Raw genomic sequence first — 24,835 nt, 5'->3', positions numbered from 1 at the left:
CAGCTGGGGCTGAGCAGGGATGAGCCACCAGCCATGGACACCCTGCCCTGAGCTTCTGTCCCCAGCCAGCGTGAGCACACCAAGGTTTGGGGCTGTCAGGGGGTTCTGGTGGCCACTTCTCTTGGGGTTTCTGTCCCGAGGAGGAGGGGACAGCAGTGCTCCTGTGCAGGGACATTCCAGGAATGAGTCTGGAGCTGGTGAGGCATTGCCATGGAAACAGGAGCTCAGCACCTGAGCAGCCCTGGAGGGAGCAGAGAGGGGCAGGAGAACAGGGGAGATGCTCCAACCTCGGCCAGGCAGGAAGAGGAGGGAGGAAAACCGGGAAGAGAGGAAACTGAGGAGATGGGAGAGGGAGGAGAGCTCTGCTGGGAGGGACATGGGGCCACCTGCAGCTCCTGTGTGACTTCATGGCTGGGAAAGAGACAAGTGGCTGTCACTGAGGAGGTGATGTCTGTAGGAGCATTGGGGGGTAGGATGGCTGGGACAGATGGAGATGAGAGATCTCTGCAGCCAGGTTGTGGAACTTGGGGTTTATTGCAAAGGGCCTGGGTGCAGGGCCCTGCTGGGAGCTGCCAAACACAGCTCAGAGCAGGCTGAGAGAAGAGAGGGGGAGAGAGGATGAGAGGGTGAGAGAGTAAAAGGCAAGAGCTAAGAGACAGGAGGTAAGAGAGCGAGGTTCCCATTCCAATACCATAAAATCTTCTTCTGTGTTGAATATTCTGATTCTCACTAACCAATCCAGTACAAGATACAAATCCTACAGCATTTCCATACAGCCTATAAGAATCATTACATTACCATACTGTGTTACATTTTAAACCCTAAAAACTCCTCTTTGGCCCCTTCTGCCAAGCTGTAGGGTCTGCTCTGAGCCTTGGGCCTGTCTGCAAGCAGAGGGGATTGTTTGATCCAAAGGGGATCACCTTCAGCTGGCCATGCCATTGTTTTCCAGTTGTTCAGTAACTGAGGGATCTCAAAGCTTGCTTTCATTTCAATCTCGCTTATAGTTTCCATATTCTCAAAATCTTTTGCCAGGCAATCATATTTATAAGGCTTTCCTGTTTCACCTTCCCCAACAGATGCCCCCACGCTCCTCTCCTGCAGGTCAAACCCCACCAGCCCAGCAGTGTGTGCAGGGAAGGATGGATTGAGATCCAGGGGCATCCTGGAGGAAGGTCAGGCCTGTCCTGGTGTGAGGACAATCATGGCAGGCACACACATCCCCAGGGATGTTCAGCCTTGAGACCTTCCCATAAATCCTGTAGGAGTGAAGCAGCTCCCAAATCCTCTGGGCTCAGCAGCAAATCCATCTCTTTTTTCAGATGTGTTGAACTCTCCCTGCTGGAATCACCTCGTTCCTCCCCCCATTCCCTCCCAGCCACCCCTTCCCCTTGCTCCTTATCCCCTGGATGTTCAGCTCTTCCAGGGATGCACCCACTGGAACAAGAACAGCTCCCAGTCTTCTTTCTGAGCAGCTGAACAGCTCAAACTCTTTTTTCCACCTATCAGATCCTTTCCCCCCATCCCTAAAAATAGAAAATAAAGGGATTTATTCTCCTTTTTCCCAAGCCCTGATCCTTATAAAGTTGTTTTTTATTCCTCACCTGCAGGAAAATTGCTCCCACAGGTGTTTGAGGGCTTGGAAAAGCAACAACTTTATCATTTAAGCATTGAAGGATTTCAAATCCCTCAATTATCCCCAATTCTGAGTGGATTGAAGGAGCCGAGGAGCAGCAGCTCTGTAACAATCAACACAAAGCAGCTTCCAAGTGTCTCTTTAATGTGGTTTTGTCCATGATCGTGGCAGGAAGATAAATTCTGGAATTTATTCCCTCTAATCCAGGCAGGCAGGAATTGATGGGTTTTTAGGAGGGTGAAAATGGCCGAGGGATGTTCCAATGTTTATGGGCCGCTAAATTTGATTTATAGGGAATTATCAGCGCTGCCATTGGGAAGGGTCCAGGGAGCTTAATATGATTTGCATTGATGGGATTAATATCAATTAACAGATGCCAGGTTTGTGGAGCACAGCTGAGGCCTGATTCCAACAGCTCCAGCCTCTGATTCCCAATGGCTCCAGCCCCTGATTCTAACGGCTGCAGCCCCTGATTCCCAATGGAATCAACCCCTGATTCCCATTGGCTCCAGCTCCTCATTCCCAATGGCTCCAGCCACTGATTCCCAATGATTCCAACCCCTGATTCCCACTGGCTCCAGTTCCCAATGGCTCCATCTCCTGATTCCAAATGGCTCCCACCCCTGATTCCCACTGGCTCCACCTCCTGATTCCCAATCCTCTTTGCCCAGGATTCTTCTCCTGGGAAGCTGAGAAGCCTCAGAGAAAAATGAAAACAATATTATCTCATTTGCTTCTCCTGTGTTTTGCTGCTTTGGAATGTGGTTGGAGATTGTTTATCCAACAGGTGATTGTTTGATTGGTTTAATGTGAATTGTTTTGACTTAATGACCAATCACAGCCAGACTCTGGAAGCAGTCACAAGATTCATCATCATTCTTTGAAACCTTCTTTCTATATCCTTTCTCTATTCTTTAGTATAGCATAATATGATATGATACGATATGATATGATGTAATGTAATGTAATGTAATGTAATATAATATAATATAATATAATATAATATAATATAATATAATAAACACGGAGTCAGATTCCCAATTCCTCCTTTGTCCTGGGGACCTCACAAACTCAACAAAAGATTCCCTGGTCCCTGCAGAGAGCCAGGAAGAAGCACCTTCCCAGGAAAGCACTGAGCCTCACCTAGGTTGATTACCAGGGTCTGGTTAATTTGGTTTCAGCCTAATGATAGAGAAGAAGGCAGAGTAATCACCTTTAACCACACAGAAATGATCCTTTAATCAGCACACTCTGGGTATATCCTGAGCTGGCTGGGAAAGTTCCTCATTTCCAGAGGAATTCCAGCAAAGCCATTCACTGCTGGGGTCTCCACATCTTGGAAAATGTCCCAGGAGGAGGAGACTGAAACCAGCACCTGAGGGAGGGAGAGGACGGAGCCTGGTGATCCTGGGAGCTCCAGGGGCTGCAGGGAGGGAAAATGGGAATGAGGCTTTGGGATGGAGCAGTTCCCACTCCAGAGGGGCAGGAACACTGAGGAGAGAGGGAAAAGAGGGAAAAAAATGGGGGAAAAGGGAAAAAGCAACTTGAATGAAGATCATTCAACTAGGCAGGGATGGGAGGAGGAACTGATGTCCTGGGCTGTCCCCAAGCCCGGGGACATTCCATGACAACAGAGCTGGAAAAGCAACAAAGCCCTAATCCCCACGATCCCTGCCTGATTTCCCTGCAATCCCATCCCTTCTCCATCCCAGAGAGAGAAATCAGGCTCAGCTCAAGCCTTGTCCTTGCCCACCTGATTTCCAGTTTATTTTGCTTTGGAAGCATTGCTTCCATCTCAGTAAAAGCAAAAAATCCACCAGGAGAGGCTTCTCCAGTTCAGATTTTTTTTCTTAGCTACGAGTGGGAAAATGAGCTCTGGATCCTGGAAAATTGTTTTCTATGGGAAAGGGAAAGAGAGCCCTCTCTGAAAGAAGCAGGAAAATCGTCTCAGTGACTGAAAAGCAGAGCCCTGGGTGTCCCCCAGGGAATGAACACTTGTCCCCACTGCTGTCCCAAGAGCCACCAGGAACGACACTGGGACAAATCTCACTGTAAGGGAAGGAGCCTTTTCCAACCTTTAATGCACAGGAGTTCTGCTCAGGGGAGGGTTTTCAGTGACACCCACGGTGTGAGGAGCCTCAGCTGTCACTTGTGCCCTGTGCCTGGGCTGTTGTGGTGAAGCCACAGCACAAGAATGTCACTGTCACTTTTCCTGCCCATCCCTGGGCAGACAGGAACTAAGCAGCACACAGAAATCCTGGAAACCTCCCCAAAACCACGGGAAAACTCGCTGGGATGAGAGACAGCAACTACACCTGCAGTGAGGCCGTGATGCCAGCCTGGGATGGGCTCAGCAGTGAGGAATTCCTGGGCACGGAGCGGGCTCTGAGCATCTCTGAGCATCTCTGTGGCAGCACCCAGAAATTCCAGCCCTTCCCGGCATTTCCCTGCGGGTTTCCAGCGGCTCACATGGCCCCGGGACAGGGTTTGGTTGCGTTTATGGAGGTGTCAGCCCTCCCGAAGGGTTTTAGTGATGGTTCAAGAGCGCTGGGGGAGCATCCAGGTGCGGCTGCAGGGCAGGAGGGTTCGGAGACACAGCCCTGAACCCCCGTCCCGTGCAGGGCCGGGGCGGTACCGGCCCGGACTGAGGCATTTAACGGGATTTTGGGGCATTTAATGGGAATCTGGGGCATTTAACGGGAATTTGGGGCATTTAACGGGATTTTGGGGCATTTCGGGGCTTTTGCGCCGACCCAACCACGGAGCGCGGCCCTGTAGCGCCCCCTGGCGGCTGCATCGCGGAACAACCGCGACCCCCGGGACGACCGGGACCCCGAGAACACCGGGACACCGGGACCGCTGAAAACAACGGGACACCGGGATCAACGGGACCCAGAGAACACCGGGACCGCCGAGAACACCGGGACACCGGGACCGCTGAAAACAACGGGACACCGGGATCAACGGGACCCAGAGAACACCGGGACCGCCGAGAACACCGGGACACCGGGACCGCTGAAAACAACGGGACACCGGGATCAACGGGACCCAGAGAACACCGGGACCGCTGAGAACACCGAGACACCGAGATCACCGGGACCGCCGGGACTGCCGGGACCCAGACACCACCGGGACCGCTGAAAACAACGGGACATCCGAGACACCCGGGACCACCGGGACCCCAGAGAACACCGAGAAACCCGGGACCACCGGGACCGCTGAGGACACGGGACCATCAGGATCTCTGAGACCACCAGGACCACCGGGACCGCTGAGAAAACCGGGACCACCGGGACACAGAGACCGCCGGGACCACCAGGATCGCAGAGAAAACACCGGGACCACAGGGACCGCTGAGAAAACCGGGACCGCCAGGACCCCAGACAACAACGGGACCACAGGGACTCAGAGACCCCCGGGACCCCAGAGAACACCGAGACCCCCGGGACCTCCTGACTCCCGGGACCACCGCGACCCCCGAGACACCCGTGATCACCGAGCCTCCCGGGACCCCTGGGACCCCCAAGGTTCCCGCAGGTGCCCCGCGCTCCGCAGCCGCCCCCGGGTGTTCCGTTACCCCCGACTCCACACAGCCCCAGCCGAGCTCTGCCCGTGTGCGGTGACCCCGTGTCCCCCCCGCGTCCTGCCCGTGCACACGCGTGTGCAAATACTTGAGGTGCAAACGCACGAGTGCTCACCCTGTTAGGTGTGCAAACAGGAACCTGTGTCACACACGTGGGTCACACACACCTGTGCCACACACACACCTACAGACCTACACCTGCGTCATACACACCTGCACAGACACACCTGTGTCACTCACACACATCCACACATGTGTGCACCTGCACACCCTCTCGGGCCCATGCTGCACACACACACACAGACACACACACACAGGTGTTCATACATACACGCACGTGTTCATGCACACACACACGTGTTCATGCACACACACGTGTTCATGTGCACACACACACGTGTTCATGTGTACACATGTTCATGTGTACACACACACACACACGTGTTCATGCACACACGCACACACACATGTTCATGCACACATACATGTTCATGTGTACACACACACGTGTTCACGCACACAGACACACACACACATGTTCATGCACACACACACACAGGTGTTCATGCACACACATGCACACACACACACGTGTTCATGCACACATACACACATGTTCATGTATACACACACACACAAAGGTGTTCATGCACACACACATTCATGCACACACACACACACACACATGTTCATGTGCACACACACACAAGGTGTTCAGGCACAGACACACACACACACATGTTCATGCACAACAAGTGTCCATGCACACACACACATGTTCATGCATACACACACACACACACACACACATGTTGATGTGCACATACACACACCCACACCTGTTCACACACACACTCTCACAGGTGTTCTCACACACTCACGTGCACGCAGCTGCACACACGTGCACATGAGACACGCCACGCGCTGACGTCACACAGGCGGGCTGGGGGTGGAGCCTTTGCGGAGGTGGGCGGAGCTCCCGGGCGCGCGCGCGGCGCCGCGGGCGTTGCACTGCGGGGGCGGGGCCTGAGGCGGAGATGGGCGGGGCTCCCGCGGTAGGCGGGGTTATGCCGGGGCGGGACTCTGCCGGGGCGGGGCTATGTCGGGGCGGGACGCTGCCGGGGGCGGGGCTATGCCGAGGGGCGGGGCCTGAGGCGGCGGGCGCGGAGCTGTTCCCGTTCCCGTTCCGGCGCCGCCGCCGCTCGGAGCCGCCACCGCCGCCGGGGCCTCTCCGCCCCGCCCCGTCCCGTCCGCTGCGGCCCCGCCATGGCCGGGCGCGGCGCCTTCCCGCTGAGCCCCCTGCCCCCCTCGGCCGCCCCGCCGGCCCCGGGGCCCGGCACCGCCCTCCTGCGCGGCCCCAGCCCCGCGCCCGCCGCCGCCCCGGGCTACCGCGCCATGGGCCCGGCCGCCGCGCAGTACCAGGTGAGAGCCCCGGGCTGCCGGGAGGGCTGCGGGGGGCACCGGGACAGCGCTGGGGTGGCCGGGCGGGCCGGCGGGGCCTTCCCGGGGCAGCGCGGCCGGGCCTGGCCGGCATCGCCCGGAGCGGGCCCGGCACCCCCGGTGCGGCCGTTCTGCTGCCCCCGTTAGCCGGGACAGCTCCCTGTTAGCCAGGACACCTTTCTGCTCCCTGCTCTCACTTTGCACCCTCAGAGCCCGCTCAAAGTTGGGCCGGGCCCGTCCCGTCCCGTCCCGCAGCGGGTGAGCCGGGCCCGGCCGGGGTCGCTGCCGTGGGCCCCGGGCCCGATCCGGCTCCGCAGCCTCCTCGGCCCTGCCCGGCCCTTCCCATCCCCCGGCACCGAGCCGGGGGCGCGTTCGTGTCCTTGCCAAAGGCGGAGGGAACGCGTGGTGTGCAGATGTAACTCGGTGTAACCTCGGAGTATCCTCGGTGTGCGCTCCGGAAGGGCGGGCTGGGTTGGCGGTGGGAGAGGGGAGCGGGCGCTCGGTGATGTTGGGGAAAGTAAATCAAATAATGTTGGGGAAAGTAAATCAAAACAACGAGCAGCCCTCCGAGAGCATGTGAAATCACTCTGTTTTCAGCCTGGCATCTTTTACAAGTAAATTCAGGAAGTAAGAACTGTGTTTACAAGCGCCTGCAGGGACAGGGCACAGGGAATGGCTCCCAGTGCCAGAGGGCAGGGATGGATGGAAGATTGGGAATTGGGAACTGGGAATTGTTCCCTGTGAGGGTGGGCAGGCCCTGGCACAGGGTGCCCAGAGCAGCTGGGGCTGCCCCTGGATCCCTGGCAGTGCCCAAGGCCAGGCTGGATGGGGTTGGAGCAGCCTGGCATAGTGGAAAGGTGTCCCTGCCATGGCAGGGGTGTCACTGAGTGGGTTTAAGGTCCCTTCCCACACAATTCCGTGTTTCTATGCTATTCCAGCAGTAAGAAGTGTATCCTGACACACATTCCTGCTCCCCCTCGCACACCCGGCTTCCCAGTTCACTCCCAAGCTTGTGCTGAGTACTTTGGGCTGAGTTTTCAGATGTGCAGCTCAGTTTTCCAGGCAGGCTGGAAATGGAGGAGCCCCGTTGTGCAACACGTTCTCCTGGGCCACCGCTGCCTCCTCCAGAGCCGTGCGTGATTTACATGATTTAAAACTCAGGAAATAAACCGAGCTCAGGGAAATTCCGGCTCCTTAACACAGGAGAAGGAAACAACTTCCTCCTGCAGCCTTCAGAAATGCTGTTGGAAGCTGAGCTGGCCGAGCATGAGCCGCTGGTAACTCGAGGCGGGGGCACCGCCTGACCTTCCATGTGCAGGGTGCAAAATCCAGCTGGGAGTAAACAGGGCTGGCAGATGCTGCTGGGCTGGCAGCAGGTGTCGGGGGCAGGGGGCGATGTCCCCTCGGTGATGTGATGTGCTGTCCCCATGTTGATGTCCCCGCGGTGTCCGGCACCGCTGGCGCAGCAGGATCAGCCCCCGTGGCCTCTGGCTGAGCCTGGGAAAGGAGAGGATCCCGAGGGTCTCTGCCTTTTGTTTTGCAATTCCCAGGCTGAGCAAAACAGCCCCTCCCTTCCCTGCCATCCCCCCAGGGCTTGGGTCTGTCCCAGTTTTAGGAAGAGCTGCGTTGTTTGGGCTCCAGGAGACAGAAGAGGCCCTGGCCAGGGCAGTGAGGGCTTAGGAGCTCTAATCTTGGGATTATTAAACATATGCTCATCCTTGGACATCCTTGTGTGCCTGCTGGGGATTTCCTGGCTGCCCAGGCAGGGAATCCAGGGGGCAGCTTTGGTGGGAGCTGATGTTTCCAGAGCAGCCAGGGGCCCGTGCCATGCCTGGAGCAGGAACATCAGGGCTGGTGGGGCCCATCCTGATCCCTCTCCCTGCCCCTGGAGCCACGAGGCTGAGCCCCAGCAGCCAGGTTCCATGGGAGTTCAGCAGGAAGGAGCTTTCCTGGTTTTTCAGGTGCTGGTTTCAGGTTTAGAAGAGTTTTTCCCAAGTTTTGGGGTTAACACCATGGCCTGGAACAGCGTGGGATGAGACCTTGGAACTCAGCACTCTGACCTTGCAGTTACCCTCAGCTGATGCAGAATTAGGTGCCCGTTAAATGGATTTTATTGGCACATGTTGGGAGGACAGGGCCTGGATTCCCTGGCCAGGAGGCTGCAGCAGCCTGAGCATTCCCAAGGCTGGAAGCAGCTCTGTGATCCTGTCCCTGGGCAGTGGGAAGGAGATATGTGCTTCATGGAGAAATCCATGGAGGAGCTGAACAAGTGTGGGATGTTGTGCCAGGTGAAACTGGGGAGGCCTGGACATGCTGGAGAGGGTGCAGTGTGGGAGAAATGCCCCCTTGGGGAGCAGGGAGAGCCGTGTTCCTGCTCATGGCGGGGACCAGGGGCCAGCAGGCAGGGCTGGAGCTGTTCCAGAAGGCTGCTGGGGCTGGAGAACCCCACCCTTCCCCAGGGACAGGCTTTCCAAGGCAGGTTTCATCAGAGCCCCAGCCCGGAGCTGCTTCCAGCCTGATCCAAAGCAGATGGACAGTGTCCTCTGGAGCAGGGGGAGGAGGGCAGGGCAGAGCCCAGGCACGCTCTGCTGCTCTGGGAAACGTGACAGGGCAGGGGGAGCAGCAGCTCCTCCAGCCCTGCTGCTCCCTCTGCTTCCACAGGAGCCCCCCAGGAGGTTTGGCCCTGCAGGAGCACCACGGGCAGGGTTTGTGCCAGGCCATGGCTGCTCCTCCCCAGCACCTTTGTTCCTTGTTCCTGCTGCTGTTCCTGAATCCCTGTGCCCTCTCCTTCCCCTGCCCTGGGACATTCAGGGCTCCAGCTGCAGGGCTGTGGACAGGCAGGTTTGGCCAGCCCAGCTCTGCTGCTGCTGGAGACATTCCAGGATGTGTCCTGGCTCTGCTGGGGGCTGTGTCTGTGCTGTGCCCTTCTCCTTTTGATTTACCACTTCCTCATGTCAGCTTTACAGCTCAGATCTGGCTCCTGGAGCTCCTCCTGTGTCCAGCACGGAGCTTTTCCAAGTGTGAGGGGTTTGGGGTTTGCAGGGAGCCGCAGCAGGGTTTGCAGCATCTCCATCCCAGCAGCACCTCCCAGCTCAAGGTCTGTGCCAGCACCAGCCCGGGCTCTCCCTGGCACTTTCCCATGATGGATTTGCTCACAGATAAGGAGGAACAAAGGGGAAAACCACTCTTTTGGGGTGTGCAGGGGGCTCATGATCCCAATCCACGCCAAGCCCTGGGCAGCAGAGCTCTCCTGGAGCCCAGCCCAGCGTGGAGCTGGAGCCCTGTTGAAGCAGGGATTGTTTTTGTGTCCCTGTGGGAAGTGCTGCTGCCTGGGCACGAGGGGAGGAACTTGCAGCAGAGCTGTTGGTGCTGGGCCAGGCTGTGCTCCAGAGCCCAGGGCGAGGATGGATGTGAGCTCTGGTTCCTGTCCCTGTGCAGAGCTGGATCCTTGAGCAGCACAGGAGGGGCTGGGGAGGTGCAGGAAAGAGCCAGGGTGCTGGAAGGGCCATGAACAAGCTCTGGAGCTATTTGCAGAATTCCCGCTTTGCCTCAAGCTCTCTCTCTTCCTGCAGATCCATGCTGGGATTTATTGCTTCTCCTTCCTGCTGTCAGCCCCCGATTTCTGGGCTGTCCCTCCTCAAGCAGGGACCTTTGGCAGGCTCAGAGGCTCCTGCCATGCCAGCAGACATCCCTCAGGGACCCTCCCAGCTACTCTGGGTTCAGCCGGGGCCGGTTCTGGGCAGAGTTGCCCCAGGCCCGTGGGCAGAGCAGTGCCATGGCATGAACCCCGGGCACAGCCCCGTCCCTGGCAGGGAGCAAACACGAGCTGCTCACTGTCCCATTTGCAGAGGCTCTGCAGGGAGCTCTGGATGGGATCCAGGCTCTTCCTCCCGCTGAGCCTGCAGGGTTTGCCCTTTGTCTGCCCCTCGGAGGGGAGGGGACAGGGCGGGCCTGGGGGTGCCACAGGCACTGGGGGTGCTGGGCAGGAATGAGCTCCTGCTCAGGGCTGGTTTAATCGAATTTCCTGAGTTTAAGCCCTCTGCATCCTGGGAATTTCCAGACAGGCTTCGCCCCCAGGCTGTGGTGCTGCTTCCTGGCTTGGCTGGAGGTTTTAGGCTGGGCTTGTGAGAGAAGGATTTGGGAACAGATCTGCCCCAGGCACTGGTGACTGAGCCAAGAGGCTTCTCTGGTGCAAATTTGAAAATCCTGAGAGTAAACTGAGAGGAAAATTCCATGTGGAGGGTTCTGCCCTCCCCTTATTGCTCTTCCAGGCAGTCCGGGGTGGGTCCCTGGTGGGCTGGAAGTCGCTCCCTGGCAGCTGAGCTGTGGCTGATGCTTCTCAGATGGTTTGGTGAAGTTAAAGTGTGACAAATCTGTGTGTCCTTGTGCTGAACCTCTCCCTGCCAATGGAATTGTCTCAGTGGAGCCCTGGAAGGAGCAGCTGGACACACAGGAGACCTTGCCCAGGATGTGGAGCTGTCAGAGACTCAAGCCTCCAAATCTCTCTCTTTAGGGGTAAATCCAAAATGTGCTCCATGGAGGGGCAGAGGGAGGGAGGAGAGACCTCAGGGCTGCTCTGACTAAAGGAGAGGAGCTGGGGCAGCTCCAGGCAAGCTCCTGACAGCATTCCCAGGACAGGGAATGTCTCTGGGGCTGTGGAGCCTCCCTGGCCCTCCAGGCACTGATGAACACCGGGGCAGGCTTTCCCTGGGAGCCATTTCCTGCTCCTGCTGCCTCCAGACTCTGCTTCCAGCCCAGCCTCTGCACTCAGCTGCTCTGGGGCCCCAGGAGTTTCAAATTAAAACTTTCCCAGCTCCTTCTGGGGTTTCTCTGCTTTTCAGAAGTCCTGGCAGGTGTCAGGACAGGTTTGGGTTTCCCAGTGCTGCTGGAGCTGAGCAGCAGAACAACATCCACTGTGGTTTGTGGTGCTGTACAGGCTGTGGGTCCACCCGGCCCTGCCACAACGGATTTCTTGATAAACCCCGAGAAACTGGGCCTGGCCTCGTGGTTTTGGCACAGAGAGGTGCCAGAGTCACGAGAAGCTGCACAAATGGGGCTGAGCAGGAACATCTGGGAGCAGGAACAAGGAGCCTCCTGCCCTGGGGAAGGGAGGGTCAGAGCCCTGGCTGTTCAAAGGCTGTGCAGCCTGTGTGCTGCTGCTTGTGCTGTTTGTTGTGTAACAGGCTCAGCCTGGCCTGGAGGGTTTGAGCTTCCACGTGCAGCCCTAATCCTGGGGCCCTGCTGCTGCCCTGATCCTGCCTGGAACATTTCTCCTCTCGGCATCTGCCACAGGCTCCAGGGGCAGCTCAGACTCTTGGCTTTGTGTCCCTCTGCTTTTCACAGAGCTGGGGGTGATTTTTGGGGTTTTTTAGGCTGCAGCTCCATCAAACCAACCCCTCTGAGCAGTGTAGGGCAGGCTGGCTGCATCCCACACTCCCAGCCCTGCACCCAGGGATTGCTCCCACATGTATCCCTGTGTGCAGGGAGTAGTGAGGTTGTTCCTTGGCTCCCTGCCCTGCTGGGCTGTGGGGATGTCCTGGCACGTCGGGAGCCTGGGGCAGGGCAGAAATGTTGCTCTGCTGGCTCGGTGGCTCTCGCAGCCTCCCCCCTTGGCAGGGGGAGCTGAGGATCAGAGGATCCCCGGGTGGAGCAGGAGGGGTGCCTGGTGTGTCCTGGTGGCACGACCTGGTGGCACCTGGGGCACCAATCATTGCTCTGAGGGTGCAGAGGGGCTGCCAGGGCTGGGACCCCTTTTGTGGCTCCCAAATCCCCTCTGTGTGTCCCTGGAAGGGGCAGGAGGGGGCTGGTGCTGCCAGGGGGGAGCTGCTGCCTCCTCCATCCCTGTGGGAGGAGCTGGGATTGGGATTGCCCTGCTCCCCCTGCTCTGCTGCTGCCCAGAGAGGAACCCACGGGGTCCCCAGGGTGGGGACACTGCTGGCAGTGCCCTGGTGCTGCTCTGGGGCTGGCACAGGGCCTGAGTTTAGCACCAGTGCTGCCAGGCCAGGCTCCCCAGCTCTCCTTGGCCTCTCCTGGTCCTGCTTTCCCAGAGCCTCCTGCAGCTCCTGCTGGCATTGCCTGCCCTGGGCCAGGAGGCACCGGGGGGAAGGGGTGGCACCAAGGGGGTGGCACTGAGGGTGGATGGCACCAAGGGGGTAGTACGAAGGTGGATGGCATCGAGGGTGGATGGCACAGACCTGGGGTGGGTGGCACCAAGGGGATGGCACCCAGGGTGGGTGGCACCAAGAATGGGTGGCACAGAGGTGGATGGCACTAAGGGGATGGCACCTAGGGTGGGTGGCACAGAGATGGGTGGCACCCAGGGTGGATGGCACCCAGGGTGGGTGGCACAGAGATGGATGGCACCCAGGGTGGGTGGCACAGAGATGGGTGGCACCCAGGGTAGATGTCACCAAGGGTGGATGGCAAAGAGGTGGATGGCACCAAGGGTGGGTGGCACCGAGGGTGGGTAATAACACCCAGGGTTTGTGGCACAGAGGTGGATGGCAGCCAGGGAGGGTAGCACTGAGGGTGGGTGGCACCCAGGGTGAGTGGCACTAAGGGGATGGCACCTAGGGTGGGTGGTACCGAGGGTGGGTAACACCCAGGGTTTGTGGCACGGAGGTGGGTGGCACAGAAGTGGATGGCAGGATGGCATAGAGGGGGTGGCACCAAGCTGGATGGCACCCAGGGTGGGTGGCACCCAGGGTGGGTGGCACTGAGGGTGGATGGCACCCAGGGCGGGTGGCATCAAGGGTGGATGGAACCCAGGGTGGGTGGCACCCAGGGTGAGCGACACTAAGAGTGGTGGCACCCAGGGTGGGTGACACAGAGGTGGGTGACACAGAGTTGGATGGCACAGAGGTGGGTGGCACAGAGGTGGGTGACACCACAGCCAGGATCCCGTTTGACCCCGTCCCCATTTGCAGCAGCGCCCTGGGATGCCCCCCGGGGGCAGGATGCCCATGGCAGGGCTGCAGGTGGGACCCCCGGGGGCACCCCCGTACGGAGCAGGGACCCCGCTGCGGCCCGGCCTGCCCCAGGCCATGATGGATCCCTTCAGGAAGCGCCTGCTGACCCCCCAGGCACAGCCCCCCATGGCCACCCCCCGGAGAGGGTAAGGCTGGAGTGTCCCACCCCGGGGGGGTCACGGGGGGGGGGGGGGGGGGAACTGCTGGGTCCTGCTGCACTTTGGGAAATCAGGGGTGGGGGGTGGAGGGACCTCAGAGCCCATCCCGGCCCACCCCAGGGCTCCTTCCACTGCCAGGGTGCTCCAAGCTCCGGAACATTCCCAGTCCCACACCAGGGCCCATCCATTCCCATCCCAGGGCCCATCCATTCCCACCCCAGGGCCCATCCATTCCCACCCCAGGGCCCATCCATTCCCACCCCAGGGCCCATCCCAGCCCACCCCAGAGCCCATCCATTCCCACCCCAGAGCCCATCCATTCCCACCCCAGAGCCCATCCATTCCCACCCCAGAGCCCATCCATTCCCATCCCAGGGCCCATCCCAGCCCACCCCAGGGCTCCTTCCACTCCCAGGGTGCTCCAAGCTCCGGAACATTCCCAGTCCCACACCAGGGCCCATCCATTCCCATTCCAGGGCCCATCCCAGCCCACCCCAGAGCCCATCCATTCCCACCCCAGAGCCCATCCATTCCCACCCCAGAGCCCATCCATTCCCACCCCAGGGCCCATCCATTCCCACCCCAGAGCCCATCCATTCCCATCCCAGGGCCCATCCAATCCCATCCCAGAGCCCATCCAGTCCCACCCCAGAGCCCATCCATTCCCACCCCAGGGCCCATCCATTCCCATCCCAGAGCCCATCCATTCCCACCCCAGAGCCCATCCATTCCCACCCCAGGGCTCCTTCCACTCCCAGGGTGCTCCAAGCTCCTGAACATTCCCAGACTACCACACTAATCCATGGGAGCTGCATCCCTGCTGCTCAGTGCAGCCAGGTTCCATTCCATGCATTGTGTTTCACCTCCTGTTTTCCATCTGAACTGAGCCAGGAGCTGCTAATAATTAATATAATTAAATAAAAAATAATAATTATCATCTATGCCAGGAGCATGTACAGCTCACACTACCACAGTAATCCATGGGAGCTGCATCCCTGCTTCTCAATGCAGCCAGGCTGTTTCAGCTCCTGTTTTCCACCTGAACTGAGCCAGGAGCAGCTAATAATATATACTATATAATATATCATATATCATATATACTATATAATATATCATATATCATTATCATATATCATAATCATATATAGTATAGGATATATAATATATATGATATATTATATATGATATATAATATATAATATATAATATATAATATATAATATATAATATATAATATATAATATAGGATATAGTATAATATAATAATAATAAGCTGTGCCAGGAGCAGGTACAGCTCACACTACCACACTAATCCGTGGGAGCTGCATCCCTGCTTCTCAGTGCAGCCAGGTTGTGTTTCACCTCCTATTTTCCTCCTGAACTGCTAATAATTAATAAAAAAAAATATAATTATATTATCCAAATTATAATATTAATTATCAATAATAATATAATAACATGTTAATATAATAATAATCATCATCATCATCATCTGTGCCAGGAGCAGGTACAATAATTCATTCCCAACAGGATCTTCTGCTGGGAAACTTCCCCAGAGCACAGGAGAGCCCTGTTCAGGAAATACCTGTATAAATATAAATATTATTTAATATCAATGTAGATATCAATGAGATGTCACTGCAGACACAGAGCTGTATAAATGGATGTAATTCCGTTCAGGACAGGGATCCCAGGGCTGGGTGCAGTCAGAGTTTGACTCTCTTTGAGACCCCAAAGCCTCTCCAGGTCCCCACTCAAGTGTCACATCATGCAGAGTGCCACAGCTCCTGTCCTGCTGCAGAGGGGGGCACCAGCAGGGTTTTCCTCCAGCCTGGCACCTGCCAGAGCTTGGGAACGGGATGTTCTGGGTTGGAGGCAGAGATTCTTCACTTTGCAGCTTCCTCTCACTCTGATCTCCACACCAGGAACCAAAGAACCTCGTGGGGTCTCCAGCAGCAGCTCCTGGGGGTCTTCTTCATCCTCCCAGGGCTGCCTGGTGGCTCTGGCAGGCGCAGATGTGGCTGCAAGTGTGGGGTGGGACTGGCAGATTTTAGGAAGTGTGGGATGAGGCTGAAAGATTTTGGGAAGTGTGGGATGAGGCTGAAAGATTTTGGGAAGTGTGGGATGAGGCTGAAAGATTTTGGGAAGTGTGGGATGAGGCTGAAAGATTTTGGGAAATGTGGGATGAGGCTGAAAGATTTTGGGAAGTGTGGGATGGGGCTGGCAGATTTTGGGGATGCTCCCTGGAGCTGCATTCAGGGCAAGACTGTTTGGGCTCTGCCAGCAGCTCCTCGCTGGTTCCCAGCCCTGCTGATCCCTCTCTGGTTCCTGGAATCTCCAGGCAGGATCCCTTGGTGCTCAGCTCCCATTCCCTTCCCTGGCAGCTCCTTTGGCTTTCTGATCCCTCCTGGGCCATCCCAGCACTGCAGAGCTGGAGTGAGCTGGGGCTGGGGACAGGAGCAGCCTGGCACCCTCAGGGACATCATGGCTGGGATCAGGGATCAGCCAGGCTCACATCTGGGCTGGATCAAGGGATTAGGAGCTTCCAGCTGCCCTGGGTGTTCAGACCCTGCAGGAGGAGGGGTTGGATGGGTCAGGAACTGCTCCAGAACAGGGCTCTGACCTCTCCTGGAGAGTTCTCCTGGACTGCTCCTATGTGATCCTGCTGCTCCAGGTGCAGCTGGAGGAATGGGAATTCCCTGCTGTGCCCAGGCTAAGCAGGAGCTGCCTGGGCACTGGGGTGGGCTCAGGGTGATGGGAATCTGCAGAGGGCAGGGTTGGATCCAGCCACGCTGGATTTCCCCAGGATTTCAGCCCCACCACAGCAGGGCTTGGTTTGAGCTGGGTTTAAGGGATTTCCTGGTTTAAGGGTAGTTCCTTAGGTTGGAGCACTGGGAGAATGGGATGGCTGCTTTGAGAGGGGAGATTTGGGAATTCTGTCCTGCAGCCCTGCCTTTGCCTTGGTATCACCTGGATTTCCTTCCCTGGTGTCAGGCTGCAACATCCAGGAATATCCTGAGTGAGAATGGACCCCCAAGGCTCATCCAGTCCCACCCCTGACCCTGCCCAGACCCCCCAACACTCCCACCCTGGGCACCCCTGGCTGCCCCAAACCCTCCTGGAGCTCTGGGACCATTCCTGGGGAGCCTGGGCAGTGCCAGCACCTCTGGGGTGGTGAAGAACCTTTCCCAGTGTCCATCCTGTGGGAGCTCTCATTTCTCCTGTTTGCCAGGGTGAAGAGGAGGAAGATGGCTGACAAGGTGCTGCCACAGAGGGTGAGTGTCACCTCAGCCTGGGGCACAGAGCTGAGCTGCTGCAGGGTTGGGGGGTCCCCAAAAAGGGAGGATCTCCGTGAGTTCCCTCCTGCCCCCTGGGAGTTTCTGTGCAATCCCAAACCACCCTGGAGTGTTTCTGTCTGTGGGGTTGGATCTGAGCAAGCAAGGAGCAGGAATGGGGTGGGATGGAGATCTCAGGAGGTCCCCAAGAGTCCCTCTCAAGATTCCAGGCTTCCATTCCATGCAGGAACGCTGCTGGGAGCAGCAACAGGCTCCAGACTGGTTTGGGCAGAGCTTTGCAGGGCTCCAGGCTGGGTTTAAAATAAAAACTGGATGCTGGACTCATCACCTGGTGTCTCCCTGGCTGCTGGGGCTGTGGGGGGGTCCAGCCCATGCCAGCAGGCTGGGATTGAGCATTCCCATGTCCAGATCAGGGAGCTGGTCCCAGAGTCCCAGGCCTACATGGACCTGCTGGCCTTCGAGCGCAAGCTGGACCAAACCATTGCCCGCAAGAGGATGGAGATCCAGGAGGCCATCAAGAAACCCCTGACGGTGAGCTGGGCCTGGCAGGGGCTGGAAATCATGGAATGTGGGAAAATTAGGGTTGGAAAAATCCCTTGAGGTCATCCAGTCCAACCATCACCCTAAGCTGTGTTCCTAGGTGGAATATCCATGGGTTTCTGGGATGGGGGATTCCACCTCTGGCCAGGGCAGCCCATTCCAGTATTTTCCAACCCTTTCCATGGATAAATGTTCCCTGATATCCAACCTAAACCACCCCCGAGGCCTTTCCTGTGATGCTGAGCTGGAGGTGGTGCTGCAACCCCTCTCCCTCCATCCTGCCTCTCTCTGTTCCCATTCCACAGCAAAAGAGGAAGCTCAGGATTTACATCTCCAACACCTTCACCCCGGCCAAGGAGGAGGGAGAGGGGGGAGAACGTGTGGCCTCCTGGGAGCTCCGTGTGGAGGGGAAGCTGCTGGAGGATGTGAGGAGCCACAGGGATGGAGGGAGGAGCTCTGGTGCATCGGGAGCATCCAGGGGGAGGGAGGAGCTGGTCAGGATCCAGGAGGGATGAAGTGATGGTAGGAGGAGCTGGGATTGGGACAAGGTGATGGTAGGAGGAGCTCTGGTCCATTGGGAGCATCCAAGGGGAGGGAGGAGCTGGTCACGATCCAGGAGGGATGGACTCATGGTGGTGGGAGGAGCTCTGGTCCATAGAGATCATCCAGAGGGAGGAAGGAGCTGGTCTGTCAGGATCCAGGAGGGATGGAGTGATAGTGGGAGGAGCTGTGATAGATAGGGATATGGTGATGTTGGGAAGAACTGTGGTCCATAGGGATCATCCAGGAGGGATCAGGTGCTTGTGGGAGGAGCTCTGGTCCATCAGGAGCATCCAGGGGGAGGGAGGGAGGGAGGGAGGGAGGGAGGGAGGGAGGGAGGGAGGGAGGGAGGGAGGGAGGGAGGGAGGGAGGGAGGGAGGGAGGGAGGGAGGGAGGGAGGAGCTGGTCAGGATCCAGGAGGGATGGACTGGTGGTAGGAGGAGCTGAGATAGGGATGAGGTGCTGGTGGGAGGAGCTCTGGTGCATTGGGATCATCCAGGAGGGATCAGGTGGTGGGAGGAGCTCTGGTCCATTGGGAGCATCCAGGAGGAGGGAGGGAGGGAGGAGCTGGTCAGGATCCAGGAGGGATGGAGTGATGCTGGTGGGAGGAGCTCTGGTCCATCAGGAGCATTGAAGGGTCTGGAGGGAGGAGCTGGTTGGGATCCAGGAGGGATAGAGTGATGGTGGGAGGAGCTCTGGTCTATGGGGATCATCCAGGAGGGATGAAGTGGTGGGAGGAGCACTGGTGCATTGGGAGCATCCAAGGGAAGGGAGGGAGGAGCTGGTCAGGATCCAGGAGGGATGGAGTGATGGTGGTGGGAAGAACTCTGGTCCATGGGGATCATCCAGGAGGGATGAGGTGGGAGGAGGAGCTCTGGTCCATCAGGAACATCCAGGAAGGATGAGAAGGTGCTGGGAGCACTGGTGCTGTGCTGAGAGCTCAGCTGGGGCAGCACCTGCCCCACTTTGGAGCTGGATTTGAGATCAGGAATCTCTGCTGCCCTGTCTGCAGCCCAGCAAGCAGAAGAGGAAGTTCTCCTCCTTCTTCAAGAGCCTCGTGATCGAGCTGGACAAGGAGCTCTACGGGCCGGACAATCACCTGGTGGAGGTGAGCTGGGAGTGGGAAATGGGGCCCTGTGCTGCCCCTCTGAGTGCCCAGCTCTCAGCCCAGGGCCTGTCCTGCTGGGAGAGGGGCCTGAGGAGGTTTTTTGGGGCTGGGGCAGTGCCAGGCTTTCCATGGGGACCACACTGCTGCATTCCCAGCTCAGCTTTAGGGATGCCTTTTGTCCCTCGCAAAACTCAGCTGTGCCCCCTCCCAGCCCAGGTCTGAGCTAGAGCTGGGGCTGTGTGGGGACAGGGATGTGACCCTAGGGGCAGCTGTCCCCCAGGCTGGCACAGCTGGGTCCCCACAGGGTGCTGATCCCACAGAACCTCACCCCAGGGCCCTGTGGGAAGGAGGGTTTGCCCTCCTGCCTGTCCCTGAGCTGGGGAGAGGGATCAGAGCTTCTTTGGGTGCTCCTGCCTGGAGCTCTCCTTGCACCCAGCTTCTGCTTTTGCCCTGGGAGATGCTGTGGAGAGGCTGAATCCCCTTCCAGAATTGATCCAGAAGCTGTGGGAGTCGAGCACTCAGGGCTGGAGCTGCCCCAGCCCATCCCAGTGCTGGAACTGCCCCAGTGCTGGAACTGCCCCGGCCCATCCCAGTGCTGGAACTGCCCTGGCCCATCCCAGTGCTGGAACTGCCCCAGTGCTGGAACTGCCCCAGCCCATCCCAGTGCTGGAACTGCCCCAGTGCTGGAACTGCCCCAGTTCCATCCCAGTGCTGGGGCACAGCCTGGCTGAGAGGGACTGGGAGAGCTGTGAGCTGCCAGCACTGGGACCAGGAGCTGCCAGGGGTGCCCCAGGCTGTGCCAGCCCTGCCCAGAGCCCCAGCCCAGCTGGCAGGGTTGTTCCATGGCCCTGCCTGAGCTGTGTCCCCGTTGTCCCCGGCAGTGGCACCGGATGCCCACGACCCAGGAGACCGACGGCTTCCAGGTGAAGCGCCCCGGGGATGTCAATGTGAAGTGCACCCTGCTGCTCATGTTGGACCACCAGGTACGGCCTGGGGGACACCCAGGGGTGGGGATGGGCTGGGACAGGGCTTTGGGTGAGGGTTTGGGGTGCAGGGAGGAGCTCAGGGAGCTCCAGGAATGGAGCTGCAGTGACACAGGGGCTGTGGGGGACTCCTGAGTGCCTCTTCTTTGGGCAGCAGGAGCAATTTCTCTGTGGAAAGGGAGTTAAAATCTGGGACAGGGCCTTGGATCGGGGTTTAGGGATGCAGGGATCAAAAGGAGCACAGGGAGCTCCCAGCATGGACCCACAGTGACGCAGGGGCTGTGGGGTCACTCCCGAGAGCCTTTTCTTTGGGCAGCAGGAGGAATTTTCTTCATGGAAAGAGAATTAAAAACTGGGACAGGGCCTTGTATGAGAGTTTGGGGTGCAGGGATGGAAAGGTGCACAAGGAGCTCCAGGCATGGAGCCATAGTGACACAGTGGCTGTGGGGGACTCCTTCTTCTCTGGGCAGCAACAGGAATTTCTCCATGGAAAGGGAGTTAAAAAGTGGGACAGGACCTTGGGTGAGGGTTTGGGGGATGCAGGGATCAAAAGGAGCACAGGGAGCTCCCAGCATGGAGCTGCAGTGAGACAGGGGCTGGGGGGTCACTCCTGAGTGCCTTTTCTTTGGGCAGCAGGAGGAATTTCTCCATGGAAAGGGAGTTAAAAGCTGGGACAGGGCTTTGGGTGAGGGTTTGGGGCATGCAGGGATTGAAAGGAGCACAGGGGGTTCTGGGCATGGACCCACAGGGGCTGTGGGGGACACTCCTGAGTGCCTCTTTGGGCAGCAGCAGGAATTTCTCCATAGAGAGTTAAAAAATGGGACCAGCTGCCCAAAGAGTGACCCATCCCTTAAGCTGTCCCTGGACACTCAGTGCTCTGGGCTGGGGACAGGATGGGGTGGGGACAAGATGGATGGGTCAGGCTGGGCTCTGCTCTGGGGGTTTTTCCATCCTGGCTGCTCCCATGGCTGATCCCTGCTGTCCCCACAGCCCCCCCAGTACAAGCTGGACCCACGGCTGGCCCGGCTGCTGGGGGTGCACACCCAGACCAGGGCCAGCATCATGCAGGCCCTGTGGCTCTACATCAAACACAACAAACTGCAGGACAGCCACGAGAAGGAGTTCATCAACTGCAACCGCTACTTCCGCCAGGTACCTGCACATTCCCCCCTCATCCAGCTGGGAAAGGCCCCTCACAGCTCCCACAGCCCCTCCAGGCTCTGGCTGTGCCCGTGCCCTGGGCACAGGTGAGGGGAGCCCCTGCCATGGGTGCCCAAGGCTCTGCTTTGCCCCCCAGATCTTCAACTGCGTCCGCATGCGCTTCTCCGAGATCCCCATGAAGCTGGCAGGGCTCCTGCAGCACCCAGACCCCATCATCATCAACCACACCATCAGGTGAGGGCACAGCCCTGGGCTGGGCACTGGGTGGGCAATGGAGGGGGCTGAAGGGGTTCCATGGGATGGGGAGTGTCTGCAGGACTGGGGGTGCCCCATGGGATGGAGAGTGGGCAGTGTCCCCAGGACTGGGGGGCTCCACAGACCAGGAGGTGTCCCCAGGGCTGGGTGAGTCTGTGAGACCAGCACTGTCCCCAGGGCTGGGGGCTCTCTGTGGGCCAGGAGGTGTCCCCAGGGCTGGGGGTGCTCAGGAGGGTGGGGAGTGAGCCCAGAACTGTCCCCAGGGCTGGGGGTCCATGAGCCAGGTTGTGTACCCAGTGCTACGGGTGCTCACTATGGTGGGGAGTGAGCCCAGAACTGTCCCCAGGGCTGGAGGGCTCTGTAAGCCAAGCAGTGTCCCCAGGGCTGGGTGACCCCATGGGCCAGGTTGTGTCCCCAGAGCTATGGGGCTCCATGGGCCAGGTTGTGTCCCCAGAGCTATGGGGCTCCATGGACCAGGTTGTGTCCCCAGGGCTGTGGGGCTCCATGGGCCAGGTTGTGTCCCCAGGGCTGTGGCCTCCATGGGCCAAGCAGTGTCCCCAGGGCTGGGGGGCTCCATAAGCTGAGGGCACAGGAGGCTTTGAGGTCTCCAGCCTGAAGGACCAGCAAAAGTCACCTGGGAGGGGAAGAAACCCCAAATTTGTGGCTTCCTGGGGCACTGGTGTTGCTGTTGGGGGTCCATGCACCCCCAGCTCAGCAGGACCCCCCAACCCATTCCCCCAGCGTGGACCCCAATGACCAGAAGAAGACAGCCTGCTACGACATCGACGTGGAGGTGGACGATCCCCTCAAGGCCCAGATGAGCAATTTCCTGGCCTCCACCACCAACCAGCAGGAAATCGCCTCCCTGGATGCCAAGGTGGGAGGGGACGCTGCCAGGGGACAGCTGTGTCCTGGGGGGTGGACACAGCTCCTCTGACCCCTGTCACCTGCCCAGATCCACGAGACCATCGAGTCCATCAACCAGCTGAAGACACAGAGGGATTTCATGCTGAGCTTCAGCAACAACCCACAGGATTTCATCCAGGAGTGGATCAAATCCCAGAGGAGGGACCTCAAGGTAGAGGGGAACAGTTCTGGGGGGGTTTAGGTTGGATATTGGGAGAAACGTCTTCTGGAAGGGGTTGTCCAGCCAAGGGCAGTGGTGGAGTCCCCATCCTTGGAGGGTTCAGAACCATGGATGTGGCCCTTGGGGACATGGGGCACTGGTGAACGTGGTGGTGGTGTTGGGCTAAGGGTGGAAGGTCTTTTCCAACCCTAACAATTCCGTGATTCTGAAGACCTGGGGCTGGGCAGAATGGGGGGCTGGGAGGGATCTGGGTTCCTCATGGAGCTCACAGACGGGTCTGGGTTCCTCCCTGGGAGCTCAGGGAGGGGTGTGTGTCCATCCTGGAGTTCAGGGAGGGGTCTGGGTCCCTCATGGATCTCAGAGAGGCGTCTGGGTCCATCCTGGAGCTCAGGGAGGGGTTTGTGTCCATCTTGGAGCTCAGGAAGGGCTGTGGGTCCATTTTGGGGCTCAGGGAGGGACCTGGGTCTCTCATGGATCCCTCACGGGGCTCAGAGAGGGGTCTGGCTCCATTCCGGAGCTCAGAGAGGGCTCTGGGTTCCTCATGGAGCTGGGGGAGGGGTCTGGGTTCCTCATGGAGCTCAGAGAGGGGTCTGGGTTCCTCATGGAGCTCGGGGAGGGGTTTGTGTCCATCCCAGAGCTCAGGGAGGGGTCTGGGTCTGTCCCGGTGCTCAGGGAGGGCTGTGGGTCCCTCGTGGATCCCTCATGGAGCTCAGGGAGGGGTCTGGCTCCATCCTGGAGCTCAGGGAGGGATTTGTGTCCATCCCGGAGCTCAGAGAGGGGTCTGGGTCTCTCGTGGATCCCTCATGGAGCTCAGGGAGGGGTCTGGGTCCGTCCCAGAGTTCAGGGAGGGTTCTGGGTCCCCTCTGGGTCCCTCACTCCCGCTGCCCTGCCCCGTTCGGGTCAGATCATCACGGATGTGATCGGGAACCCCGAGGAGGAGCGGCGGGCCGAGTTCTACCAGCAGCCGTGGGCACAGGAGGCCGTGGGCAGACACATCTTTGCCAAGGTGAGCTCGGGGGTGGGGATGGGGTCGGGATGGCGGTGACAGCGCCCCGGGAGCCCGGGCAGTGTCCCCTGTCCCTCCCTGACCACCACGGTGTCCCCAGGTCCAGCAGCGCCGGCAGGAACTGGAACAAGTGCTCGGGATCCGCCTGACCTAGGGCTGCCCGAGCCGGACGGTACCGACTGGAAGCCACAGCACTTGCACAAAGCCCCATGTGCCTGGAGGGATGGGCGGGAACCCCCCGGGGCTGGAGCACTGCGGAGCCCCCGCTCCCCCCAGGCCCCCGCAGCGCCTCCTCCGCTTTGCATCGCGTCCCTTCCCTCCCCCAAACCCCCCGGAGCCGGGAAGCGCTGCCCGAGCCCAGGGAGGAGCTGCCAGCCCCAGCCGAGCCCCGCAGGCCCTGCCCTGCCCCTCTTCTACCAACCAAAGTTCGTCATTCCAAACGCCAGCTCCCCTACCCCGACGTTTTGCACTATTTTTGTGAACAGGTTTTATATAAAAAGCAAAAAAAAAAACACGAAAAAGAAAAAAAAAGGCAGCATTTTGTACAGTGGGTTTGTATTTGATGAATTAATTAATATATTGATTGAGTTCCTCTCCCTGCACTGGGCTCTGCAGGGGCTCAGGGAGGCTCCCAGGGCTGCTCTGGGGATATGGAACCGAGGGCTGAGGCTCATTTTGTGACAATCAGTTTATTCCTTCCCCCCCTCCCGCTGTTCTACAGAATTCCATAATTAACCACTTGACTTGACGAGGTTTGGGGGCAGAGGGGCTGGCTCTGCCCCAGGAGCCTGTGGGGGCACAGGGGCACCAAAAACTGGAGATACTGGGTGGAGGAGGGGACCAGGGGGCAGTGCCACCACTGCCACCCCACTGAAGTGCCTTTGCCCCCCTGCAGGCTCCGGGTGGGGGAGCGTTTACAGATTCCCAGGGTTGGGCTCAGGGGTTCCTGCTCTGCCTCTTGTGTAACCAGTTTTTGTCTATTTTGGATCTTTTCTAATAAAAGCAGTTAGCAGCAGCTCTGTGGGGTGTGTGCTATGTCCTGCAGCCCCCACCCCGTCCCCAAATCAGTCCCCA

The 24,835-nt window shown here is 58.6% G+C and overlaps 1 protein-coding gene across 1 annotated transcript; it reads left to right on the top strand.

Annotated features, from left to right (window-relative positions):
- The first annotated feature begins 6,516 nt into the window (after positions 1-6,516).
- On the top strand, positions 6,517-24,776 carry SMARCD2 (SWI/SNF related, matrix associated, actin dependent regulator of chromatin, subfamily d, member 2). Its single transcript, XM_059489147.1, has 13 exons — positions 6,517-6,641; positions 13,586-13,773; positions 17,018-17,060; positions 17,490-17,612; positions 17,927-18,046; positions 19,174-19,269; positions 20,151-20,252; positions 21,243-21,404; positions 21,550-21,647; positions 22,410-22,545; positions 22,624-22,746; positions 23,660-23,761; positions 23,862-24,776. Exons 1-13 carry the CDS (start codon positions 6,615-6,617, stop codon positions 23,913-23,915), a joined length of 1,374 nt encoding a protein of 457 aa, XP_059345130.1. The 5' UTR covers positions 6,517-6,614; the 3' UTR covers positions 23,916-24,776.
- Positions 24,777-24,835: the final 59 nt, after the last annotated feature.

The sequence above is a fragment of the Ammospiza nelsoni genome, chromosome 26 (genome assembly GCF_027579445.1).
Source record: "Ammospiza nelsoni isolate bAmmNel1 chromosome 26, bAmmNel1.pri, whole genome shotgun sequence".
In the NCBI taxonomy this organism is placed as follows: domain Eukaryota; kingdom Metazoa; phylum Chordata; class Aves; order Passeriformes; family Passerellidae; genus Ammospiza; species Ammospiza nelsoni.
This window is presented reverse-complemented; position numbering and strand designations above follow the sequence as displayed.

Bases quoted from the DNA above. Each gene is read 5' to 3' on its own strand.
- SMARCD2 (XM_059489147.1), top strand. From the start codon at position 6,615: ATGGGCCCGGCCGCCGCGCAGTACCAG. The intron at 20,253-21,242 runs GTACGGCCTGGG...CTGTCCCCACAG, and splicing joins TGCTCATGTTGGACCACCAG to CCCCCCCAGTACAAGCTGGA. The intron at 21,405-21,549 runs GTACCTGCACAT...TTTGCCCCCCAG, and splicing joins GCAACCGCTACTTCCGCCAG to ATCTTCAACTGCGTCCGCAT.